The sequence below is a fragment of the Micropterus dolomieu genome, linkage group LG11 (genome assembly GCF_021292245.1).
Source record: "Micropterus dolomieu isolate WLL.071019.BEF.003 ecotype Adirondacks linkage group LG11, ASM2129224v1, whole genome shotgun sequence".
Lineage (NCBI taxonomy): Eukaryota > Metazoa > Chordata > Actinopteri > Centrarchiformes > Centrarchidae > Micropterus > Micropterus dolomieu.
The window spans coordinates 29,629,375-29,650,022 of record NC_060160.1 but is presented as its reverse complement, the minus strand read 5'-3'; the positions used below and the strand labels follow the sequence as shown (position 1 = coordinate 29,650,022).

Sequence of the window (20,648 nt, the reverse complement as noted above, 5' to 3'; positions counted from 1 at the left end):
AGAGAGAGGGAGAGAGAGGGAGGGAGGGAGGGAGGGAGAGAGCGAGAGGGAGAGAGAGAGAGAGGGAGAGAGAGGGAGGGAGGGAGGGGGAGAGAGGGAGAGAGAGGGAGGGAGAGAGAGAGGGAGGGAGGGAGGGGGAGAGGGAGGGAGAGAGAGGGAGAGAGAGAGAGAGGGAGGGAGAGAAAGAGGGAGGGGGGAGGAGAGAGAGAGGGAGAGAGAAAGAGAGAGGGAGAGGGAGGGCATCACAACTCCAAAGTCTCATCTTCTGACCTGATAGCCTATTTAAATTTTTTCCCCCAGTAAATAGATTTGTTTGACAGGGAATCTGTTGCAAACAGGAATAAATATACTGTATATTCTTTTATTTAAAAAAGCATCCCAGAAAAAAGGGCACTTTCTCTTGAGGAAGAAAAAGGACAGGTGCTGAAGCCCCTTTTGATGTCTATGTGTGCACGTGCCTGATGCCACATCACTGTGGGAAGTTCCGTTCTCAATCTACAGGCCTGTAAAGCACGTTGACAGGAATGTTGATGAATACTCACTGTTTCAATGTTTTGTTATTTGGAACTTGGTTGTATGGACAGAAAAAGATATCTACCAATAAAAGTCAACATTTAAACAGTAAACATTGCCAAAATATGGACATTCGCCTGGTATATATTTTGAAAATATTGTATGATAACTGTTGTATTTCAGTTTAAACTGAACAGCAGTGTAGCGTACCTATGTATATGAAACTTTCCTGATTTACCTGGAGCCCTTATCTGAACATCTCCTGTGAGTTTGTGATGATTAGCCCAATGGTTGCTGATTGGTGTTTATTTATGTCCTGTGCCACGCCCCCTTCAATGTTCATTGGTCAATATCTTGAAAAGTATTAGAGATATCGACATGCTTTATACAACTTTAAGGTTGGTTCATGTCAAAAATGTGTTTTTCAAAAAATTTAAAATGAAGGAAACATTTTCTAGGGAGACCTTCCTTGATGCTTTTTTGTAGAGCACATTGAGCTGGACTTGTGTGAGAAATTTTAAGTCAATCGGATCTACGGTAGGAGGGGCATGGCTTTTCAAATTTGCATTTTTAAGCCGTTATTACCGTAATTACAGCACCATCATGTGGCCGATTGGGGTCATATTCCTATGGAAGCACATGCACACCATTTCCAGTTATTCCCCCAAATTTTCAAAGGGAATAACTAAATATGTTATTTGATTTGTTATTTGAGGTCTATGAGTATTGCCTGAGAAGTGGGTGGAATTTGCAACCCACCTGCCAATTTTGGAGTTTTCATTCAGTAGTTTTTGCTGCCCAAACACTTTTAGCATAGAAAAAGAAGAATGAAAAAAAGAAGAAGAATGAGAACAAAAACAATGGAGTTGAATTGAACCCTACATGGGTTGAACCCTAAAAATTAACAATTACATGTTCCTTTGTACCTCATTTAACATTTAAGAATAACTATGTTTGATCAACCTTTATATATACAATATATGTGACATTATTACAAATGATTGTTATTGTTATATGTTAGTATTAGGTTCATTTTTCATCCTCGAATGACAAAAGGCTTCCATAGTTGTGCACTTTAGAAGTTTTATTTACCTTTTCTTGTTTTACTATAGTTGTACACTCCAACCTGCCTGTTATGGGCTGCTGCAGTGCTGGATGACACAAAGACCCACCTAGCTAACTAGCTTTTGAACTATGGACATTACGTTTTTCAGAGGAGTAAACCTCAGCTGCCATCCACAGAAAGTAGTTCAGCAGCAGCAGCAGCTAGGGAACCCGCAGGCAGGTGTTGTTTCAGGTGTGGAAATCTACAGCTGTAACATTTAGGCTAGTGGCAGCAAGAAGACCTACCTCACACATATTGTAATGAATAACTTTGGGGAAAGTCTCCATCTCCTTGCGGACACTTGAAGGGAAGAATGATGACTGATTACTCTCACCTGTGTTAGGGGGTGGGGAGGATCACACGAAGATGAAGGTGTACGTTGAATGGCCCGACAGGGCTGAGAGAGAGACCAAACTGCTTGAGTCCATGGCTACGGTTTTGGCACATGGCAGGAGGGTCCTGTTCGCAACTTTTAGTGTTGCCAGTAATAAAGATGGCAGAAAGGCTCTGTGTGTCTGTGGGTGCTTCCCGGTTCTATGGGAGATTCCAAGTCCGCTCCCCATGGGGGGGTCTTGTCACCGGACCCGGGGCAGATAAGTTTTAAATCTCTACAGTTTTAATGTTGTATGTTGTCTTGAGTTTTGTGTCTTAGTCTAAGGCTACATTCACACTGCAGGCCAAAGTGACCCAAATCTGAATTGTTTGCTCATATGTGACTACGGTTTTGATCTTTCTATGACTGTGTGAACAGGTCAAGTCACATGGAATCTCTGTATTTTAATGCACTAACCTCACTTGAAATCATTTTTAGTTTCCTGGTGTTGTTTTTGAGTGAAACAAAGATCACTGTGGTTTAATGTCTTATCTTTGAATGAAGTTCAATTCAAACATCTTTTTACATCAAATGTAAACTAAAATATAGATTACATTTTTGACATTTCTGACAAGCATATCAGCATTTTTATCAGCACTTCCATAGACTGGAATATGGTAGCTGAGCAGTAAGAGGACAGAAAAGATATGTGACAATGAACCAAATGACGCTCACTAATCCACCCTCAGGAGGATATCTGGACTTCAGTAACCCACACAGGGAACAATAAACAGATACAAACTTTGTAATTCAGAGTGAAATGTACATTAATTAATATTATGTGAAGAATGTGAAGTTTTATTTCCACATGCTGATTTTGACACATGAACTGAATTAACCAGAACTACTTGCACATGTCCACTAATACAGAGAGAAGATTAGTAAATGTAAATGTAAATGCTCCGTACTTGTATGGCGCCTTTCTAGTCTTTTCGACCACTCAAAGCGCTTTTACACTACATTGGTGTGATGTGTGTCTGGTCTGGGCTGTTCCTACACCCCTCCCTTTTCACTCTTTCACATTCCTGTGATCTCAAGAATATGGACAATGCATTAATACCGACATGTATTGATTTTATTTTTTATTGACTTTCTAATTTTCTGTTACATATGTATGCATATACCGTATATAGGGAAAGATCACAGATGTAACATGATTGGCATAAATTACATTTACAGTCTACTACTTGGCATCGTATAAACAGTGGATAATTCTGTTATTCATAATATATTATGTGTTTAGTGTCTTTCAGCAACTGACGAGTTCAAGTTTTTAAAATGGGAGAATAAAATTACTACTTACTGGTAACTTAATTAGTAAAATTGGTAACTTTCTTTGTTATCAAGGAAATAAATTATAACAAAGAAAATAATTAAGACCGAAGAGATCTCTGGAGGGTGTAGTAAGCTTTGAGCGACTGACATCATACCACAGTCCTCTGGCCAGAAGACTATAAAGACACAAGTGAAAAATAGGATTTTGAAAAGTGAGGGGGAAATCCTCCCTTCCCTCCCCAGTGGAAAAGATGCCCTTACATGGAGAGAAGAGGAGCAGTAAATACATACCTATGTCCGGTCTGCAGATGGTGAGGTAGCGGTCGATGGCCACCACTGTCAGCAGGCCGATGCTGGCCATGCCAAAGAAGATGTTGAGAGCTGCATAGATCTGGAGACAAACAAAAACAGAAATGTTAACTTTAAAAAAATGCCCATCCAAATTTACCACAGCCGAAAGTGACATTTGTTGTTGTCTCTGATCAAAAGTTTTCACATATGAGAAGCTAGAACCAGTAAATGTTTAACATTTTTGAAAAATGACTGGAAATATGAATCGATCTCAATGGTTGCACATCATTATTCTTGTCAATGGATTACTTGTTTCAGCTCTAAATTTAACTATGGTGTAACAAATAAACTTGTAAAGATTTGAAATCGTTGTCCATCAAAGTTTCCATATTTGCTTATATTTTTGGCAAAATATTGTTGCATACAAATTCAAATGGAAGTGAAAATCAGTTTGGAAACACAAAATATATCAAAATGATACACACTGACTCAGTCTCAGGTTTCTGATCACTGATTTCACAGCGTTTGGACTAACGTGAAACCAACTATGGCAAGCTGTTTTAACATTTATTCCTTAAAACCTACTAGTCGCTATTTAAAAGCTACTAATACTTATTTATAAGTTACTAGCAGGGACGTCACTAGGATTGAAAGACGAGGGGGGGCTTTGCCCCCAGAGTATGCGTAACTTGTGCTTGCAAAATCTTTGCATCTTTTGTTTTGTTTGAGGAGGTTGAACTACCTGGTGAGTTCAGAAAACATGTGTCTGTAACTTTATTCCAGCTATCATTGTACTTTACTGTGACAAAGTTAGCATAGCATAGCCCTGATCGATCCAAACTCCATTCAGAAAACAAACATTTTAGAAATTGTTGTCCTGCTGTCTTGCTGACAGACCTGACAAAGTGTGAATTCATATGTTTAACAAATCTGCTGCAAATCTGCAAAATCATGTTGTAGTTATTTCGGCATCAGTTTATCCGTTTATTGTTGTTTAATCACAGCAAAATGTTAACTTTGGGTTCATACAGTTGTAGTAATGGCGAGTTGTGTTTATTCACATTATCGTGTTCAAATTGCCTTCTCGCGTTGTGTGTGAACACTTGCAGGAAAGCGTCGCGAGGCGAAAATTCGCGGTTGGTCTGAAAGCACCGTGAGAGGTTGTCAGTTGTGGCTCAGAAAGGGTACACTATTGACTTTTTATGGCTTGGGGGCTAATAATTTTGGATGTCTCATTTTTGTCCTTGTTTCAACTCAATGCATCAATAACATATCCTAATGAAACTTAGTGGACATGTAGTCTTTGTTATGTTGGAAACAAATACACTATAAACACTTGTTGTTAATGTTCATTTCCATGGAGAAATCAAGAGTTTTGTATAATTTCATAAGGGGGGCTAATAATTTTGGCCTCAACTGTGTATATATATATATATATATATATATATATATATATCTCAAAAGAACAAAATGTGATGTTTTTAAACACTGTTTTACAGAAATCCTTATTGCTTATATGCTATTTTAAAGCTGCTAAGTTCAATGTTGTGTTCTAAATTGCATTTTGTTGTATTTTGTATGCAATGAGAATAGAGTCTCTCTCATGAATCCTGAAATCTGTTAGTTCGGGTCTGGGAGTCCCCCCTCCAGAAAATTTTGAACATTAAACACTGCACCAATTTCTCTCTTTCCTGCATCAACTTTTGGTGGAAAAGTTTTTATTTATGCAAAGGGAAACAAAATTCAGGTGGCAGGTGAAATTTAAAACTCAACAGAACTTAAGTCAGTGCAGCTCTCAGTCATTCTGTGTTGCTTTCACATATGTTTCTCCTGTAGATCAACTTTTTCATTTAATATCATCCTTGTGCCTCAGATTTGGCACTGGTACCACAGCTAGCTTCTCTCATTGACTGGGATTCAAAGAGCTGCTAACTCTGGTTTATTAATGTTTACATAACTGTAGCTAGCTAGCCTAGCAAAAATGTCAGATAACTGTTATAACAACATAGCGTAAGTGCAACTGTAATATAATGCTGCAACAAATACTACATGATCCCTTTAAAAGCATCAGGTGAACAAATGATGAAAAAGTGTTTTTTTTAGTGGCAGTATGTGAGCACAAAGACACATCTGAGCAGCTGGTATCCTAAAATACTTTGTTTACCTCGCTGTGTCACGGCAGTGCAGCAAGCACATGCAGTGAAAACAAGGAATGGAGTTTAACTTATATGGATTCTAAATGAGCTGAGTAGAAAATATTTGAAGAAGCAGCAGTGTGAAAGTGACGGCTGTAAAAAGGAGTTTAATTTATTAGTGCATTCCTCAAGTGGAATGGATTTCATTGCCAACGCTCTGACAAGTGAAAAACAGAAGTGCTGAATTACAGACAGTAAAAGTGAGTGGATCCAATATCATTGGTCTTAAAAAGTGGGTGGGTCTTGTCCTACGCACATACAATGGTTCTGACCACCATATAATGTTAGCTTTTAGACACATCAACGCTGCATAGAGGGAATTCACTTAGGCCAGACTGAGTTCATGTTCTGCTCATGTAAATGTGTGATAAAGTAAAACCATGTCTAATTCCCCTTAGATAAGTTAGATTAGATAAGTTGCAGGTCTAAAGAATGCTAGTTAATTACATTAATTACTGTTACTGCACTGTGGATTGGTTGATTCTGAGTGTGATTTTGCTCTGTAGTTTGGCTTGCATACAAGCATACATATGTAAGCTGTTGATAAGGATCCTATTTATAGTGGCTACTGTCTGAATTTAATAACCTAATCGTGGAAGGAATAAAAGATTTGGAGTAATGATTACTATATGTATCGATACATGTAGTATGTATGATTGCTTTCATTTTATTATATTTTCCTGTGTGTATATGCTCATGTACAGCCTAGCCATTTAGGCAATATCCATCCATCCATCGTCAAGCACTTATACTGCGTACAGGGGGGCTGGAGCCAATCCCAGCTGACATCGGGCGAAAGGCAGGGTACACCCTGGACAGGTCGCCAGTCCATCGCAGGGCCACACAGAGACAAACAACCACTCACACCTAAGGACAATTTAGGGTCACCAATCAACCTAGTTCGCATGTCTAGTTTAGTCTAGTTTAGGCTTTGCCTTGATGTTCAGACCTGCCAACAAAGAAAGAAAACAACCAGCCCACATTTCCTTAGACCCATAGACCACTACTGACCTCAGAATCAGCTGCCCTGCCAATCTCCCGCTTCTCTCTCTCTCTCCTAAAATATCTTCAATATCCATCTGGTCAATGAATGGAAGGATATACAACAGCATTAACAGGAACACTAGAACATTTAGTTTTCACTGACAACAACATTCTATGTGGACTGATATTGTTTTGAAATAGGCTACTAGAGATGGGTAATATTAATGGCGTTCACATTATCAACACTAGTGTTTTCCATAGCCAACTAAAATATCCCCTTTCCTTTACCTCAAGTAAACGTAGCTAAAGTTCAGCAACTAACAGTCACTAACAACACCTTACAGTTTGACTGGGTATCACTCACTATCTTAAATCAATCAGCCTTCTGGCCTTCTCCATGTGTGTGTGTGGCTGTGTGTGTGTGTCTCTTTCTGTGTAGTTGCTTGACATCTCGGCAGAGCAGCGATGAAAGCCAGCCTCACTCAGGGTCCTAGTGCCGGACCACAGCAAGGATTTCAATTATGAAGCTGAGGAAACAACCAGATTGTTATTTGGGGGACTTAAGGCCATGTTAGGGTGGCTTCCCTAAAATAGGGGGATAAAAGGATAGTTACAAGTAACTATTACTGTTTTACTTGTAACTGATCCGATACTAGTACTTAACTTTTAGTAGTTAGCTAGTTACTAAAATTAAGTAGGATCTAATTGTTACAAGTAAAACGGGAATAGTTACTAGTACCTAATGGAATAGTTACTAGTAGCTTTTAAATAGCGACTAGTAAGTTTTAAAGAATAAATGTTAAAACAGCTTTCCATATTTTACTAGCCATTAATAAATGATGTAACCAAAGAAAATGAACTAGTAAGAATGAAAATGTTAATAGTATCTTTTGGAATAGTTACTAGTGACTAATAAAAATGTGATATCAGAACTGCAGAGCCCTATAAGTGCAATTAGTTAACAAAACAATTGTTACTAGTTACTAAAAAATAGTTACTAATGGAATAGTCACTAGTAACAAAAAAAATAAGTACTAGTATCTAATTCATTGTTACTAGCAAAACAGGAATAGTTACTAGTAACTAATAAATAAGTATTAGTAGCTTTGAAATAGCTACTAGATAGTTTTAAGGAATAAATGTTAAAACGGCTAACCAACAGCTGTCAGGGGGATAAACACATCCAACAATCTTCTAGTGCCATGTTTCCGAAACTTAGGTTCAGGACCTAAAATGGGTCAATGGCAGAGTAAAATGCATAATAATGTTACAATATGTACATATGTGAATGAGCATTCATTTTTGCCTCACTAATCTGTTCAGCTCAGATGCTGGGTGAGGTTTTCACTCTCCCTTCTCCTTAACCTGATCTGCTCTTCACATTAATACAGAATTTTTATGCCCTGTAGTCTGCCATCTGTCACTGTCGATCCTATGATGTCCAAACTAAAGTGTTATTTTTTCTTTGCAAAGAATTCTTCAAGATGTGTTGATTCAATTTCGAACCACAAACTTGTGTGAAACTGGCTTTTCAAGTCTAGCATACCTGAAAAACCAATACAGAAACAGACTAAATGCTCCGCACGACCTCAGAATGGCACTTTCAAAACGGAGCCCAGAATATAGATCAGCTGGTTGAAAACTTTAACCAGCCACATACCTCTCGTTAAATTCATGTCAACATCATTAAAAAAAGACATGTTAGTGTTGATGCTGAGGGATGATGAGAGGGGATAAGAAAATGAGAGTTGAGAAAGGGAGAATAGACCATTGTAGTTTTTTGTTTACTTTTATATAGAAATAAATTAATATACACTTTAAGTTCATGGTTTATGTTCTTTATCTGTAGTTTATAAATGTAGATGTTACAGCAATTCATGATGTATTTTTATAAATTTGGCTCCCAGTGAGACAACAGATTTCTCTTTTGGGTGTTGAGCTGAAAAAGTTTGGGATTTAAACACACTGAATAGATGAAATTATATTTTTATGTGAACTTTTCCTGAAAGAGACACCTTTGGTGCCATACGTATGCTTGCCTCTGAAACGCAGGAGAGTTTGTTAACATTTTAGACAAATTAATTGTTATTGCAAGGGTACACTGGAGGTACTGTGTGGGAAACCTCCGCTGCCCGGTAAAAACATTTGGCTCTGGGTTTCCTTGCTCTGCTTCTCATTGCAGATTAGCATCACATGGCTCAGTTTCACTGTGCAGCAACAAAGACTGATAAAAAAAACATAATCTGCCATAAGAATCCAAACACGTGGCCTGCTGCAGTGCAACAGCTAAAGCAAACGTGTCAGCCTGCTCACAGGTTTAGTATCATGGCCAACTCAGAAAAGGTGAATACATTCTTTCAAACAAGTATTTTACCGAGGGCGAGCAAAGGAGGGGGCTAAAACCAACCTCATGACAATGTGGTTCAGGTTCAGTTCTCACCTTATACAGCCTTGTTGTGCAGTGTATGTTCTGTCAACTGATCTTTGTTTTGGGGGGGATTTGGAATGGAATCTTTTTTGTTTAAATCTCAGTGATTTAAAATAGTAAACCAAGTAAACCAGTCTGCAAACATTACCTAGGTATTATGCAGTGAAAGTGCATGGTGGGACCATGGTGAGTCGTTGAATACAATTCTGAGAATAGAGCATATATTTAAAATGATTGAAGATGTATAGTGCCCCTTCTCCCCCCCCACCACCATAACATACACACAAACTTACAGAACATACACCCTCCCTCGTCTCAACATTTAATTGGGTGGCCTTTACATGACCTTTCAGTGTAGATGTAGGTTATTCCAGTAACAACATAACGTGTGTAAAAAGGCGCTTACATTCTACCTACCTGACAACCAGTGGAGCCAAATTTCCAGCTGCCATGGATGTCCGAGGCAGCTGACATAGGATAGCCGATACCAGCCACTCCTATGTCAGTAAAGGCCAGGTTGATTATAATGAAGTTGGTGGCAGTGCGGAGCTCCTTAAACTTCACAAACATTAGCAGCACCACGATATTACTCGTTAAACTAATGACACCTAAGAAGAGAAAGATGACAAAACATACAATGTCACAATGTGGGAGGTAAAAGTCCAACCTGCAACATCTGATCCTGTATTCCTTCTAAACAGAAGCCACAATGACTGAGGGCTAAATAAAGGTGCATTTCCTCTGATGCTTCATAACACTCTCATCTACAAGAAGTAGAATACAAACATTAACTTCTTCTGATGAGCCTCTTGGTGGTGATTTTTAGATTGTTGATATTGGTACATACACATGTTGTATATTAAAACATTGATTATACAACAGTTGCCACATATGGGGCACATGGGGGGGTGGGGTAGAATTAGATGAATTGTGAAATTCATTTGTGGAACAGCAGACTTGTCAAACACAGGTGTCACTAATAATATTTATTAATATTTGCTGCATTACATTGTGATAATTGTTGGGACAGAGCCCTCATTAATGTCATTAGTTCCATCTCTACTTCCTCCTATGACGAATCAAATGCTGTGATCTGGTTAATTTAGGGAATGTAGACAAACAAGAGCTCTCTGATGCAAGCAAGGCTATAACATTCAGATTTATTCAGAAAGCACGCCATGATCAGTACAAGATGGATGGAATTCTAACAGAGAAGGAAAAACTGGTGCTTGTAATGAAAAAATGTCAGTCAAATCCAAAAATATGAAAAAGCCTTTATTGCTTTACCTTCCAAAGGGGATGATGATAGAAAAAGGTTTGGAACCACTGCACTGCAGTTTTTAGACTCAGAGGAACAAAGTAAACTACTATGCCACCTGCTGTTATAAAATCGTACTTACAGCAAACGCTGCAGGTACGATTAAGGATTATGGATTATTAATCCTCAAAGCAACGGAGTATTTTCCCTTAAGGCTCGAGCAGACTACATGACTTTCAGCATTGGCCAATGGCCGTGCTGTTCCCACTACACAACTTGCCGTCTTGTGACGGGTCTGAAGTTGCTGTGGCGTTCACACTACGTGACTGATCGGTGACAGGGGGTCACACACTACAGGAGCTGACAGCGGCATTTTGTCATGAAAACACATGTGAAATGTGAAACGGGGAATGACACAAACCTACACAAGAAACAGCTGTTGTTATTATAAAGATAGCAATTGTAAAGACAAAGAATATGGGTTGAATATGATTGTCTGTGTCACAGAGAGAGCTGGAGGTGAGTAAAAAAGTGTTTTGCAGTCAAAACGTAGCTGCCTGTTCTGCCAGCCGCCTTCGTTGTGTAGTTCACACATAACAACTGGTGACCGCCGATCAACCGCTTATTTACTCCTGATCACAGCCTGATGGTCGGGCAAAATTGGAACAAATCGGGCTAAAAATCGTGTAGTGTGAACTAGGCTCTAGGTAACGTGTCCGTAGACTAAACAATGCTAGCTTACTTGAAAAGCATGTAAAAATTAAGCTAGATTTCTATGGCTGAATATTATGTGTCGTTGATTAATGTCACCATGTTTTTATGACATTCGTTTATGTGTTTTATAGCCAGTAGAAAATCTCTCCAGTATAGCTAGCTAACTTTAACTTGATGCTGTCTTTCCAGACAGAGCATGCGCTGTTTGTCCACATGAGATGACGATTCTACACTACTGTCCTTTGTCATAAATGCAGATGTGGAATAAACCCACTGTTACCACAAACTTGATGGGCTCCGAGAGATTCAATCAGATTGGAAGAGTTAAAATTAAAAGTCTAAAACTGTAGATCTAAATCAAAAATGCATTTGGCCATTTAGGATTGGGCATTTGGACATTTAGGATTGCGGAGTGTATGCAAATAAGGGGGCATGGCCCAAAGACTGGAGGCTGTGTTCGAAACGACTGATGCACAGAGGCACCTTGTTGTCTGCAGTGGAACCTCTGAATGCTAAAGAGCACACTGCAATGAAACCAAACAGAGTGAGTGAGCAGGGCTGGAGTGAGGATTATACTTATCATATGATAACTCCAACTTGATGAAAGCCTTGTAACATTTCTGTGGCCTCACAAACAAAGTCACTAGTGACTGGTGGATTGGTGTGAGAATAAAAAACAAAAAACCAATCAAAACGGCCCATTTTTCATTTTTGGCGATTAATTTTATCGTTATTCCTTTTTGAAAAGGGTCTGTGAATGTCAGTCAAATTATAAATCAAGAACAGAAGTCATGTGCTCTATTCCTTTTTTTGAGCCAAAGTGTGAACACCGGAGACAGCTGATCAGCACAGTGCTTCAGGATGGATGGGGAGACAGAGTCCGGCCCAGCTGCCTTGTGGGGTTTCTGTCTCCTGAAAAGACCGTTGTCGTTTGCAGAGAACTGGTTCTTTAGTCTCTCTGAGTACAGTCGTTTAGCTTCTCACACCTCCCTGCTAAACCTGTACTTTAACGCCCTGCACCCTGCCCTGTCACCACTCCTAAATGCCTCCTCCTTTTCCAACCTTAGGTGTCTGAGTTTAGCTGAAATCCAGGGTTTGTCATTGTTATAACTCATCCTGGTGCGTGTTGGTATACATGTGTCCTCACAGAAGCTAATGTAGGGCGTCACAGCCTCTGTAAACTCATCCAGATTGTTGGTAGCCTTCTTGAAAACGTCCCAGTCAGTGCAGTCCAAACAAACTGGAAGATCCTCAATAGCTTCACTAGTCCACTTCTTTGATGTCCTCACTACAGGTTTACAGAGCTTTAGTTTTTGCCTGTAAGCAGGAATCAGATGGACCATCACATGATCAGAGTGTCCCAGCTGAGCACATGTGACGGCGTGATAGGCACTGCTAACTGTGGTGTACCAGTGATCCAAAGTGTTCCCCTCTCTGGTTGGACACTTTATAAACTGTCTGTATTTGGGGAGTTCTTGACTGAGATTTCCCCTGTTAAAGTCACCGAGAACAATAACAAGGGAGTATGTCTGCTCCACACAGAGTATCCGGTTGGCCAGCGTGCTCTGTGCGTCCTGAACGTTGGCGTGCGGCCTACCAGAGTGAATGAAACAAACTCACGGGGGGAGTAAAATGGTTTACAGTTAATGATAAGAAATTCCAGATTAGGAGAACAGTGCTGCTGAATCACTGTAACATCGCTACACCAGCCATTGTTAATATAAAAACAGACACCTCCACCTTTTGTTTTGCCAGAGAGTTCTGTGTCGTTGTCCGCTCTGTACAGTTGGAAGCCTGACAGCTGCAGCGCGGAGTCCGGTATCAGTTCCCACAGCCACGTCTCCATGAAGCACAGAACAGAAGATGAATAGAAGTCTCTGTTTTTCCCCACCAGAAGCTGAAGTTCGTCCAGTTTGTTGCGACGAAGAAGCACGAGCAACCCTGCTCTTTTTCCTCTCCTGCGGCGTTTCAAAGCGCGAACGACAGCGAAAGAACCCTTCACCAAAATGTCCAATAATTCCACTGATGACGTGAGAAAAGTGGGAATTAAATCTGTTGGAATTGTTCCCCTGATGTTCATGAGCTCCTCCCTGGTGAAAGAGCTCCAGGAATCACAGCTGAAAACTGAATTAACACACACAAAAAAAAAAACAAGCGCACCTAACACTCAGCACCATCTTGGGGAGCAAGTTAGCAAGGTGATTATAGTTTACTAAAACTAAACTAAATTCACATTTTTTAGTAAAACTAAACTAAAACTGCATGTGAAAAAACATTTTAATAAAAATAACAACTAATAATTTAGAGGTACAGAAAACTCAAAGTCCCTGAGTCCATATCAGATCGACAGGCTGAGCAGGTCAGGTGGGCAGCTGGAGGATTGGCCAGTAGGCCAAGCAGGTGAGGGGGTTGACCAGGGGGCAGAGAGCAAGGGTAGAACCCCTCCAGGGCCCTGGCAGGAGGCCGGCGGCGAATGAAAGACCTCTCTGGTGGTCAAGCAGGGGGCCATCAGGGAGGTCCACGACACTCTGGAAACGGAGGACCAAGACGAGACCCGGGCAAGGGGCCAGCAATAAGGGTGGAACTTCTCTGGAGGGCTGAAGTCCAGCAGTAAAGCAGCAGAACAGGGAAGCACAAAGAAGGTTGCAAGGCTGAGGACTGGTGACTGGATTACAGGGTTGTGGACCAGTGTCCAAACACTGGGGCCGTGAGCTGGTCAAACCACCAACAGAGACCTTGGAGCAGGAGATGGCCCGACCACCATCAGAGACCATGGAGCAGGAGTCGGCCGGACCACCGACGAAGACCTTGGAGCAGGAGTTGGCCAGGCTCCACGTCTCCTTCTAGAACCTTTGATTGAAGGTGGAGTGGACTTGGAGACAGCTTGATAGCTAGCCTCCTGGCTAACTACCTCAAGGCTAGAAGCTCATTCCACTTCGGATTCCTTGGATCTCCAGGCAAAGAATTCGAAGAGAGTGATTGTCTCAGTGTCTTTCTCCTGCTCTAAATTACTTTCCACAGGAGTAGCAGGTGGAGGATCAGGCAAGAGGCTAGCAGGCTGGGAAACAGGCAGGTTGTAATAGTCACCAATTCTGAAGGGTAAATGTGTGTGGGAAATAGTGATAATGTTTGCAATGTTTGTTTGATGTGTCGGAGTGCGGCCGTGCCTCTAGCGAGAAATACTTGTGTGCGTGATGCCCAACGGGGTCTAAACCTGATATATTTCTAAATATACGCTGTTAAACTCATCATATGGACTTATTTCGTTAATGTACAATTTTGTCAAGTGTATACAGTTGCAGTTTGAATGTTTACCTGGCTTATGTAGGGTTTGTTTGATCAAAATAAGCAGGCCCGTTACCTTATGTACTTTTCCCTTGCTGTTTGGTGTAAGGTAAATTGTTACAGAGTGGTGGCCCATACGGGGATCTGGATTAATTACTTTTGGTAAGCTGCTGGAGTGCTAGCAGGCCGGGAAACTGGCATGTGGCTAGCCACTGGAGAGCAAGCGGGCTGACTGGGGGAACAGGCAGGCAGGCAGGCAGGCAGGCAGGCAGACTGGTGGATGCCGATTAGCTGGTTGCTAGCAGGCCGAGAAGCAAGGGCTTGTGTGTAGAGGATGTTTATGGTCTAAATAGGAACTGAGTCACCTAACCACGGCTTAGCAGAAACCCTCCTGCGGGCCAGTGACTAAACTGCCTCTCTGTAAAAGTCAATGTTGGCTCCTCTCCACATGCCTCTGAGCTCCACTAGGGAACAATCCAAGGTAAACAGAGCACAGGGTAGAATACTCAACATTTGACAACAACTCCTTGGCAGACATAGTTTTGTGTCATAGTGCCCTGTGTTTTCCTACAATATCCACTCATAGCAACTAACATTTTTATGGTTATGTTAAAAGGGGCTATATGTAGTTTTTCTACTAAAATTAATCCTGTTTTTATTGCCTGTGTGTGAAGGGGTTGTAATCTGACATTAAAATGATCTACTTGGCGGGTTTGGCTAATAACTCTGAAGGCAAGTATTCCTATTCTTTATTTCAACCTTATTTATTGCCTTTTATTGATACTCAGGTACACAGCTTCTCCACCTCTCAGTCGCTGTAACTAACATGACCCACATAATATACAACCCAGTGGAAGAGCCATCCACTAACACTACAGTAAATTTACTTACTGCGGTCTAACTGCTATAAAGTGTGACACAATCTCGTTATAATATTCAGTCCAGCTCACTAACAGTCTCATTATCACCCAAAACATGTAGCGGTGCTGAAATTGCTGAGCCTCCGGTGACAGATACACAGATAGTAAAGACAGTTACTGAAAGCACCAGGCGAGCTAATGATGTAAAATGTAAATGCAGTCACTGTAACTTTATCATGTAACGAGCATGGATTAGTTCAACATCAAGCTGATAAAAATATTACTGTAACGTCGCAGTGGGAGTTTAGCTGAGATTCCAGCATGTTGTGTGAAGCTGGCTCCTTACCTGTCTATAGCCGCTCTGACTTTGCCTTTTTTCGGGAGTACTGTGCCAATATGCCGGTGTCTCGCTGCACTGAATGAAAGGTACGGCGCCGGTGTCGATCCGCCTCTGAGATGGTAACGTTGAAGTAACAGAGCCTGAACATGTCTGAGTGAAAAGCCACAGCCTGCATGCTGGTGTTCCTGCATTTATTGCAGGATTTCTGTATGAAAGCGGTTGTGTTTCCGATTCTGCTTTCTCATGAGTTCAAGCGAGCACTCGTACAAGCACACGCCTGGTTGCAATCTTAAAACCGCACCGCTAGTGGCTGTTGGAAACTACATAATGCCCCTTTAAGTAATTCAGAGGACTTTTTGTCAATGGACTCTAAGCTAACTTAAGCACACACCTGTTTTCTCTGTTGCTTGCAAGAGCCACTATTCGGCTTCTTATGTGAGCACACTGGATCAGGATGTAGCCCTGTACGCGCTCCAGAGCCTCTCTCCGACTGCTGGTGACAATACCGCAGTTAATGACGTGCAGTCCACTAACACCACAAAACAACCGGCTCCCAGTACAACACAGATTCCAACATAAACTCCACGTAAGGATACAAAACAACAATAAAGGTTTTTGTGTTGAAGCCCATCAGACTAAACGAGATTTAGATGATGTTGGTGAAAACAGTGAACATCAGAAAGGCTGTGTTAAGAACTTTTCAGATGGGAAACAACACTATCCCTGTCCGGGGCCAAGCAACTACACAGGCAGGAAGACAAGCGCTCCGCAAGTAAATGGAAGAATGTATAGTAACCATGGCAACGGCTTCTGTGGGATATACAGCTGTAGCCTATTTAACTCAAGTTAAAATTATACATAACGTTACCTTATACATCCAGCCACTGCCATGCAAATTCCCTCCTGTTGATGTCCTGATAACTATTTAGTAAACAGTGACAGATTTCTGGAATCTCACAAACAGTTAGGATCTGTCTCTCGACCAGTGATTTGTGCTGCGTGTCGCTTACAAAAACTTCAAGGCAACTCAACTTCGGCAGTGGCCGGGCTTGTGCATGAGATGAGCACAACCGCAACAGTTTCACAGGAACGCGCCTGCTTGTTGCTCTGCCTTTCAAAATGCCCGCGCCTCCCTACCTACACACTCGCCTATCATTGAAAATGAATTATTAGAGGCGTAAATCGCTTCCCTTGTGAAAAGGCCTTTACAGAGAGTGTCACGTTAGCTCCCAGTAAGCAATTGCTATCATTATCCTGTGCAAAGTTGTGAAGCTTTCCACATTATTTCACCAACTAACGCAAAACCATATCAATATCCTGTGTACCACCAGTATTATGTCAAAGTGTTGATTTAGCCTGCAAGAAAGGATGTAACGGTAAAAAGCAAATGTAGAGCGATTTGTTTACTAGCCTATAGTGATGCAGGGCAGGGCAGACAGCCAACGTTACATTAGCTCGGACCTGCCGATGTTTGCTTCGTAACGTTCAATTTAGATTTATTGTTGTTTTACCAATACTCAGGTACACAGAATCTCTACCTGTCAGTCGCTGTAACTAACGTGAGCCATATAACATAAAATAGGCTACTGCAACAAAAAGGCAACAACTTCACAGAGGAAAAGCCATCCAGTAACGTTACAGTAAAGTCATTTACTGCAGTCTAACTGTTATAAAGTGTAGCAACAATCTCATTTATAATATTCAGTCCAGGTCACTAACCGTTTCATTATCACCCAATACATGTAAGTTAGATGTGCTCACATTGCTGGGCATCAGGTGAAAGATACACAGATAGTAAAGTTAGTTACTGAAAAGCAGCGGGCGAGCTAACTCTGATGGATCACGTCAGCTAAATGCAGAAAATGTAATATTATCATTTAACGAGAATGGATAAGTTCAACCTCAAGCTAATAAAAATGTTACTGTAACGTTGCAGTGGGAGTTCACCTGAGCTTTCAGCATGTTATGTGAAGCTGTCTCCCTGTCTGTCTATAGCCGCTGTCACTGCCTATTTTTTTTCTGGAGTATTGTGCCTTTATGCCAGCTGTACTGTTTGAAAGGTACGGAGCCTGCATATATCTGCCTGAACATGTCTGGAGAAAAGCCACAGTCGGCATGCCATTGCGTTAATTGTGGGATTTTTGAATGAAAGCACTTCTGTTTTGGATTATGCTCGCTCATGAGTTCAAGCAAGCACGCGTACAAGCACATGCCTGGTTGCAATCTTAAAACCTCACCGCTAGTGGCTGCTAAAAACTATATTTTATCCCTTTAAATATTAAAAAAGTCAACTGTGACTTCAAACACAAAAACCCTATAACCCCATAACCCTAAACCAAGCGTTTTAGTAGCCTAATCCTATATCCACCGGCAGGACACAGGACATGGTGGTATGTTAAACACCCACTATCTGCCATGATCATCAATGCATTACCTTAACTTAAACTTGACACTTAATAGTGAGATGTACTGAGTGTATGTTTAAACAATGACTGATTGCAAGTTTTTTTGAAATGCCATTGACGCCTGGGAGTTACATTACTTGACTACAAGGTTCTACCGAAAACATAAAGCATAGAAATCACATTGAAACAACAGAATGCTCACATTATTCATCATAGTCAGAATTAAATCATATATTTGTAATGTGGGCGGTGGTCTTCTCTTTGTTACCTGCAGTGATAAGGTATGCAGCCACTATGTTGTGCTCCAGTTGGGTAAAGACACTTTTTCCTCCATCTTCTGAAATATTGACTCCAGAATCAATCCCCATTTTCTGAGGTGTTAGAAAAAAGAAACAAGAATTACACTGAACTGAAGTAAACAGTCTTTCCACTAACAGTCTTCAAAGAAAAAAACAGAGAAGGAACTAAAAAAAGCTAAATATGAAGAAAGTAGGTGTAGAGAGTATTGCAAAATGCATCCTCTAATCCAATTCTGTAGGGTATTGTTTCGGTGCTGGGGGGTAAATGTGGAGGGATGGGGTGAAGGGGATTATTGCATACCACTTTCCCCAGTTAGCTGGAGACAGTCTGTAACACGGGCAGCAGGGCTGCAAAACAGAGGATTACCAATCACGTGAAGTTCTTTGCAGGTTGGGCTCTGGCCTGCAGTGGAGCAAGCTCTCCCACAGTTCAAGGGGGCTTACCTTGGATCCAGTCTGCCTGACTGAACATGCATAACAGTTTATCTCCAAGTAACTAAAGCTGACATAAAATGAATGCATGAATAACTGGAACATATAGTATGAAATATTGCAGTAAGTCTGTAAATCTCACCATAAGGACATGGAAAAGAGCCTCAATGCTTAAGCCCAGCTTTTAGGTGGCATGGTGCTGGACGGGAAGAGCAGTGGCATGGCTTGGAACACAGCTGTGACATATGGAGGACCGATCCTGACACAGGCAGAAATAAATACAGAAATAAATAAATGCTCAATAAATAAATAAGCATCCAATTAAATACACAAAAAAATTAAGTAAATAAATAAATGTAGGTAGTAATTAAATTATACAAGGAGACATAAATGTATATATTTTAATTAGTGCCTTTACTTATTCACCTTTGTTATAATTACCTTATTTGTTTATTCAACTTTATTTATTACTAATTTTTTTAATGTATTTATTTATGTGTGTGTTTTAATATTTTTGTCTGTTTTATTCTTCCTTTGTATTTTTTTTTTACCTTATTTCTTTTCACCCATGGTATTTATTTCTGCCTGTCCTTTTTACATTTTTGTATGCATTTCTGCCTCATTATGCAAATGAGGAGGGGCTGTGTCTCAAGGGGTCATCTTCTCTGCTATTGGTGGACCAGTCAGACAGCAGAGCTCCATGCCTTCTCTGCTTGCAGACATCAACTAGCTGCTCTTCACACAGTCAGATGGCTTCCTTCAGTGCGCTGAGGTGTTTAGCAACTCTGAAGACACTACCAGCCATGTCTTCCTTCTCTTTTCATGTGGAAACTCTGACCTACAGAGTTTTCAATTAGCGACTTATACGTACACAGAACTGCAAGAAAGTCAGCTGTTGTTTCTGAGAGCCACATCAGTTAGCCGCAGCTAAATCTGGAGTGCACTCCTATTCGAGTATTTATGGGAAATGCTCCCACACGGAGCTGCCCGTTGCTCTGCTGTTATCAGCTGCTGTTTTAACAAAAACGCCATTCAGGGTGAAAATTCAACCGTGGTGTTGTGTCGGGAGATGTAGTGACTTCCCCAGCGGTGAGTATTATAAATAATACATGTAATCTGTTAAACTATGAGGAGAGTAAAAGTCCGTTAGCCGCTAGGCTAATTTACGTAGTGATAACATCATATAGGCTAAAGCTCTTAAGCTAGTGGTGGTGACTAACAAATAAACTAATCTTAACAGTTACCATTAAGAAGAATTTTATGCTTCTGTTAAATGTGATTGCTATTAAGCTGTGTTTTATGTGTGGTGGTGAAGTCAGTTTAAAGTTAACTTGAAATGATTTAATGAAGGCTAACGTTAGTTACTGTACTTCTATGTCTTACACAGAAAACACTGGAGGAGGCATGTGGAGAACATAACCATATTCTTCAGAGGAAAAGAAGAAGGAGAGCAACAAATAACCCCCAAACAATAAAATAAATTCCTTTTATATTTCCCTGCCTTGTTGTTTATGTGTACATACAGAGGAAGAATGTGAGAACAGCACACATTTCATCGTTACTGTGTGTTAGAGCATGGGAGAACAGTGGATACTTTTAATACAGCCCACACCCCTAATACTGTGTAACTATAACAAGTAGAGAACAGAAGAAAAAGATGTTCTTTCTTTACAACTGTCTGCATAGCTTATTCATATTGTGTAATGAATGAAAATAAATAGGCCTACTAGGCTCCTCTCTACTTTGACATTTAAGATTAGCTTGTTTGATCCACCTTCATACACATGTGACATTACTGTACAACTTGAGAAAGGTGAGTTGTTTTCTGCTCCAGCCTGCCTAAAAGAAAAGCGTTTTTGGGATTAAATGGACTTTATTAGCTGCTGCAGTG

General features: G+C 40.6%; 1 protein-coding gene and 1 long non-coding RNA gene across 2 annotated transcripts in view; one reads left to right on the top strand and one right to left on the bottom strand.

The window, feature by feature from the left end:
• Positions 1 to 19,009, bottom strand: part of rrh (retinal pigment epithelium-derived rhodopsin homolog) — a 34,048-nt gene extending 15,039 nt beyond the window's left edge. The window contains exons 1-4 of the mRNA XM_046061935.1: positions 18,900 to 19,009; positions 18,295 to 18,397; positions 9,582 to 9,772; positions 3,558 to 3,657 (exon numbers count right to left, since the gene is read on the bottom strand). Coding sequence (XP_045917891.1) covers positions 3,558 to 3,657; positions 9,582 to 9,772; positions 18,295 to 18,397; positions 18,900 to 18,902 — 397 coding nt within the window. The 5' untranslated portion in view covers positions 18,903 to 19,009. The remainder of the gene's footprint in view (positions 1 to 3,557; positions 3,658 to 9,581; positions 9,773 to 18,294; positions 18,398 to 18,899) is intronic.
• Positions 19,010 to 19,573: 564 nt separating this feature from the next.
• On the top strand, positions 19,574 to 20,253 carry LOC123978611. The gene is made up of 2 exons (XR_006827018.1): positions 19,574 to 19,846; positions 20,145 to 20,253. It is a non-coding gene; the product is annotated as an uncharacterized LOC123978611 (long non-coding RNA).
• Positions 20,254 to 20,648: the final 395 nt, after the last annotated feature.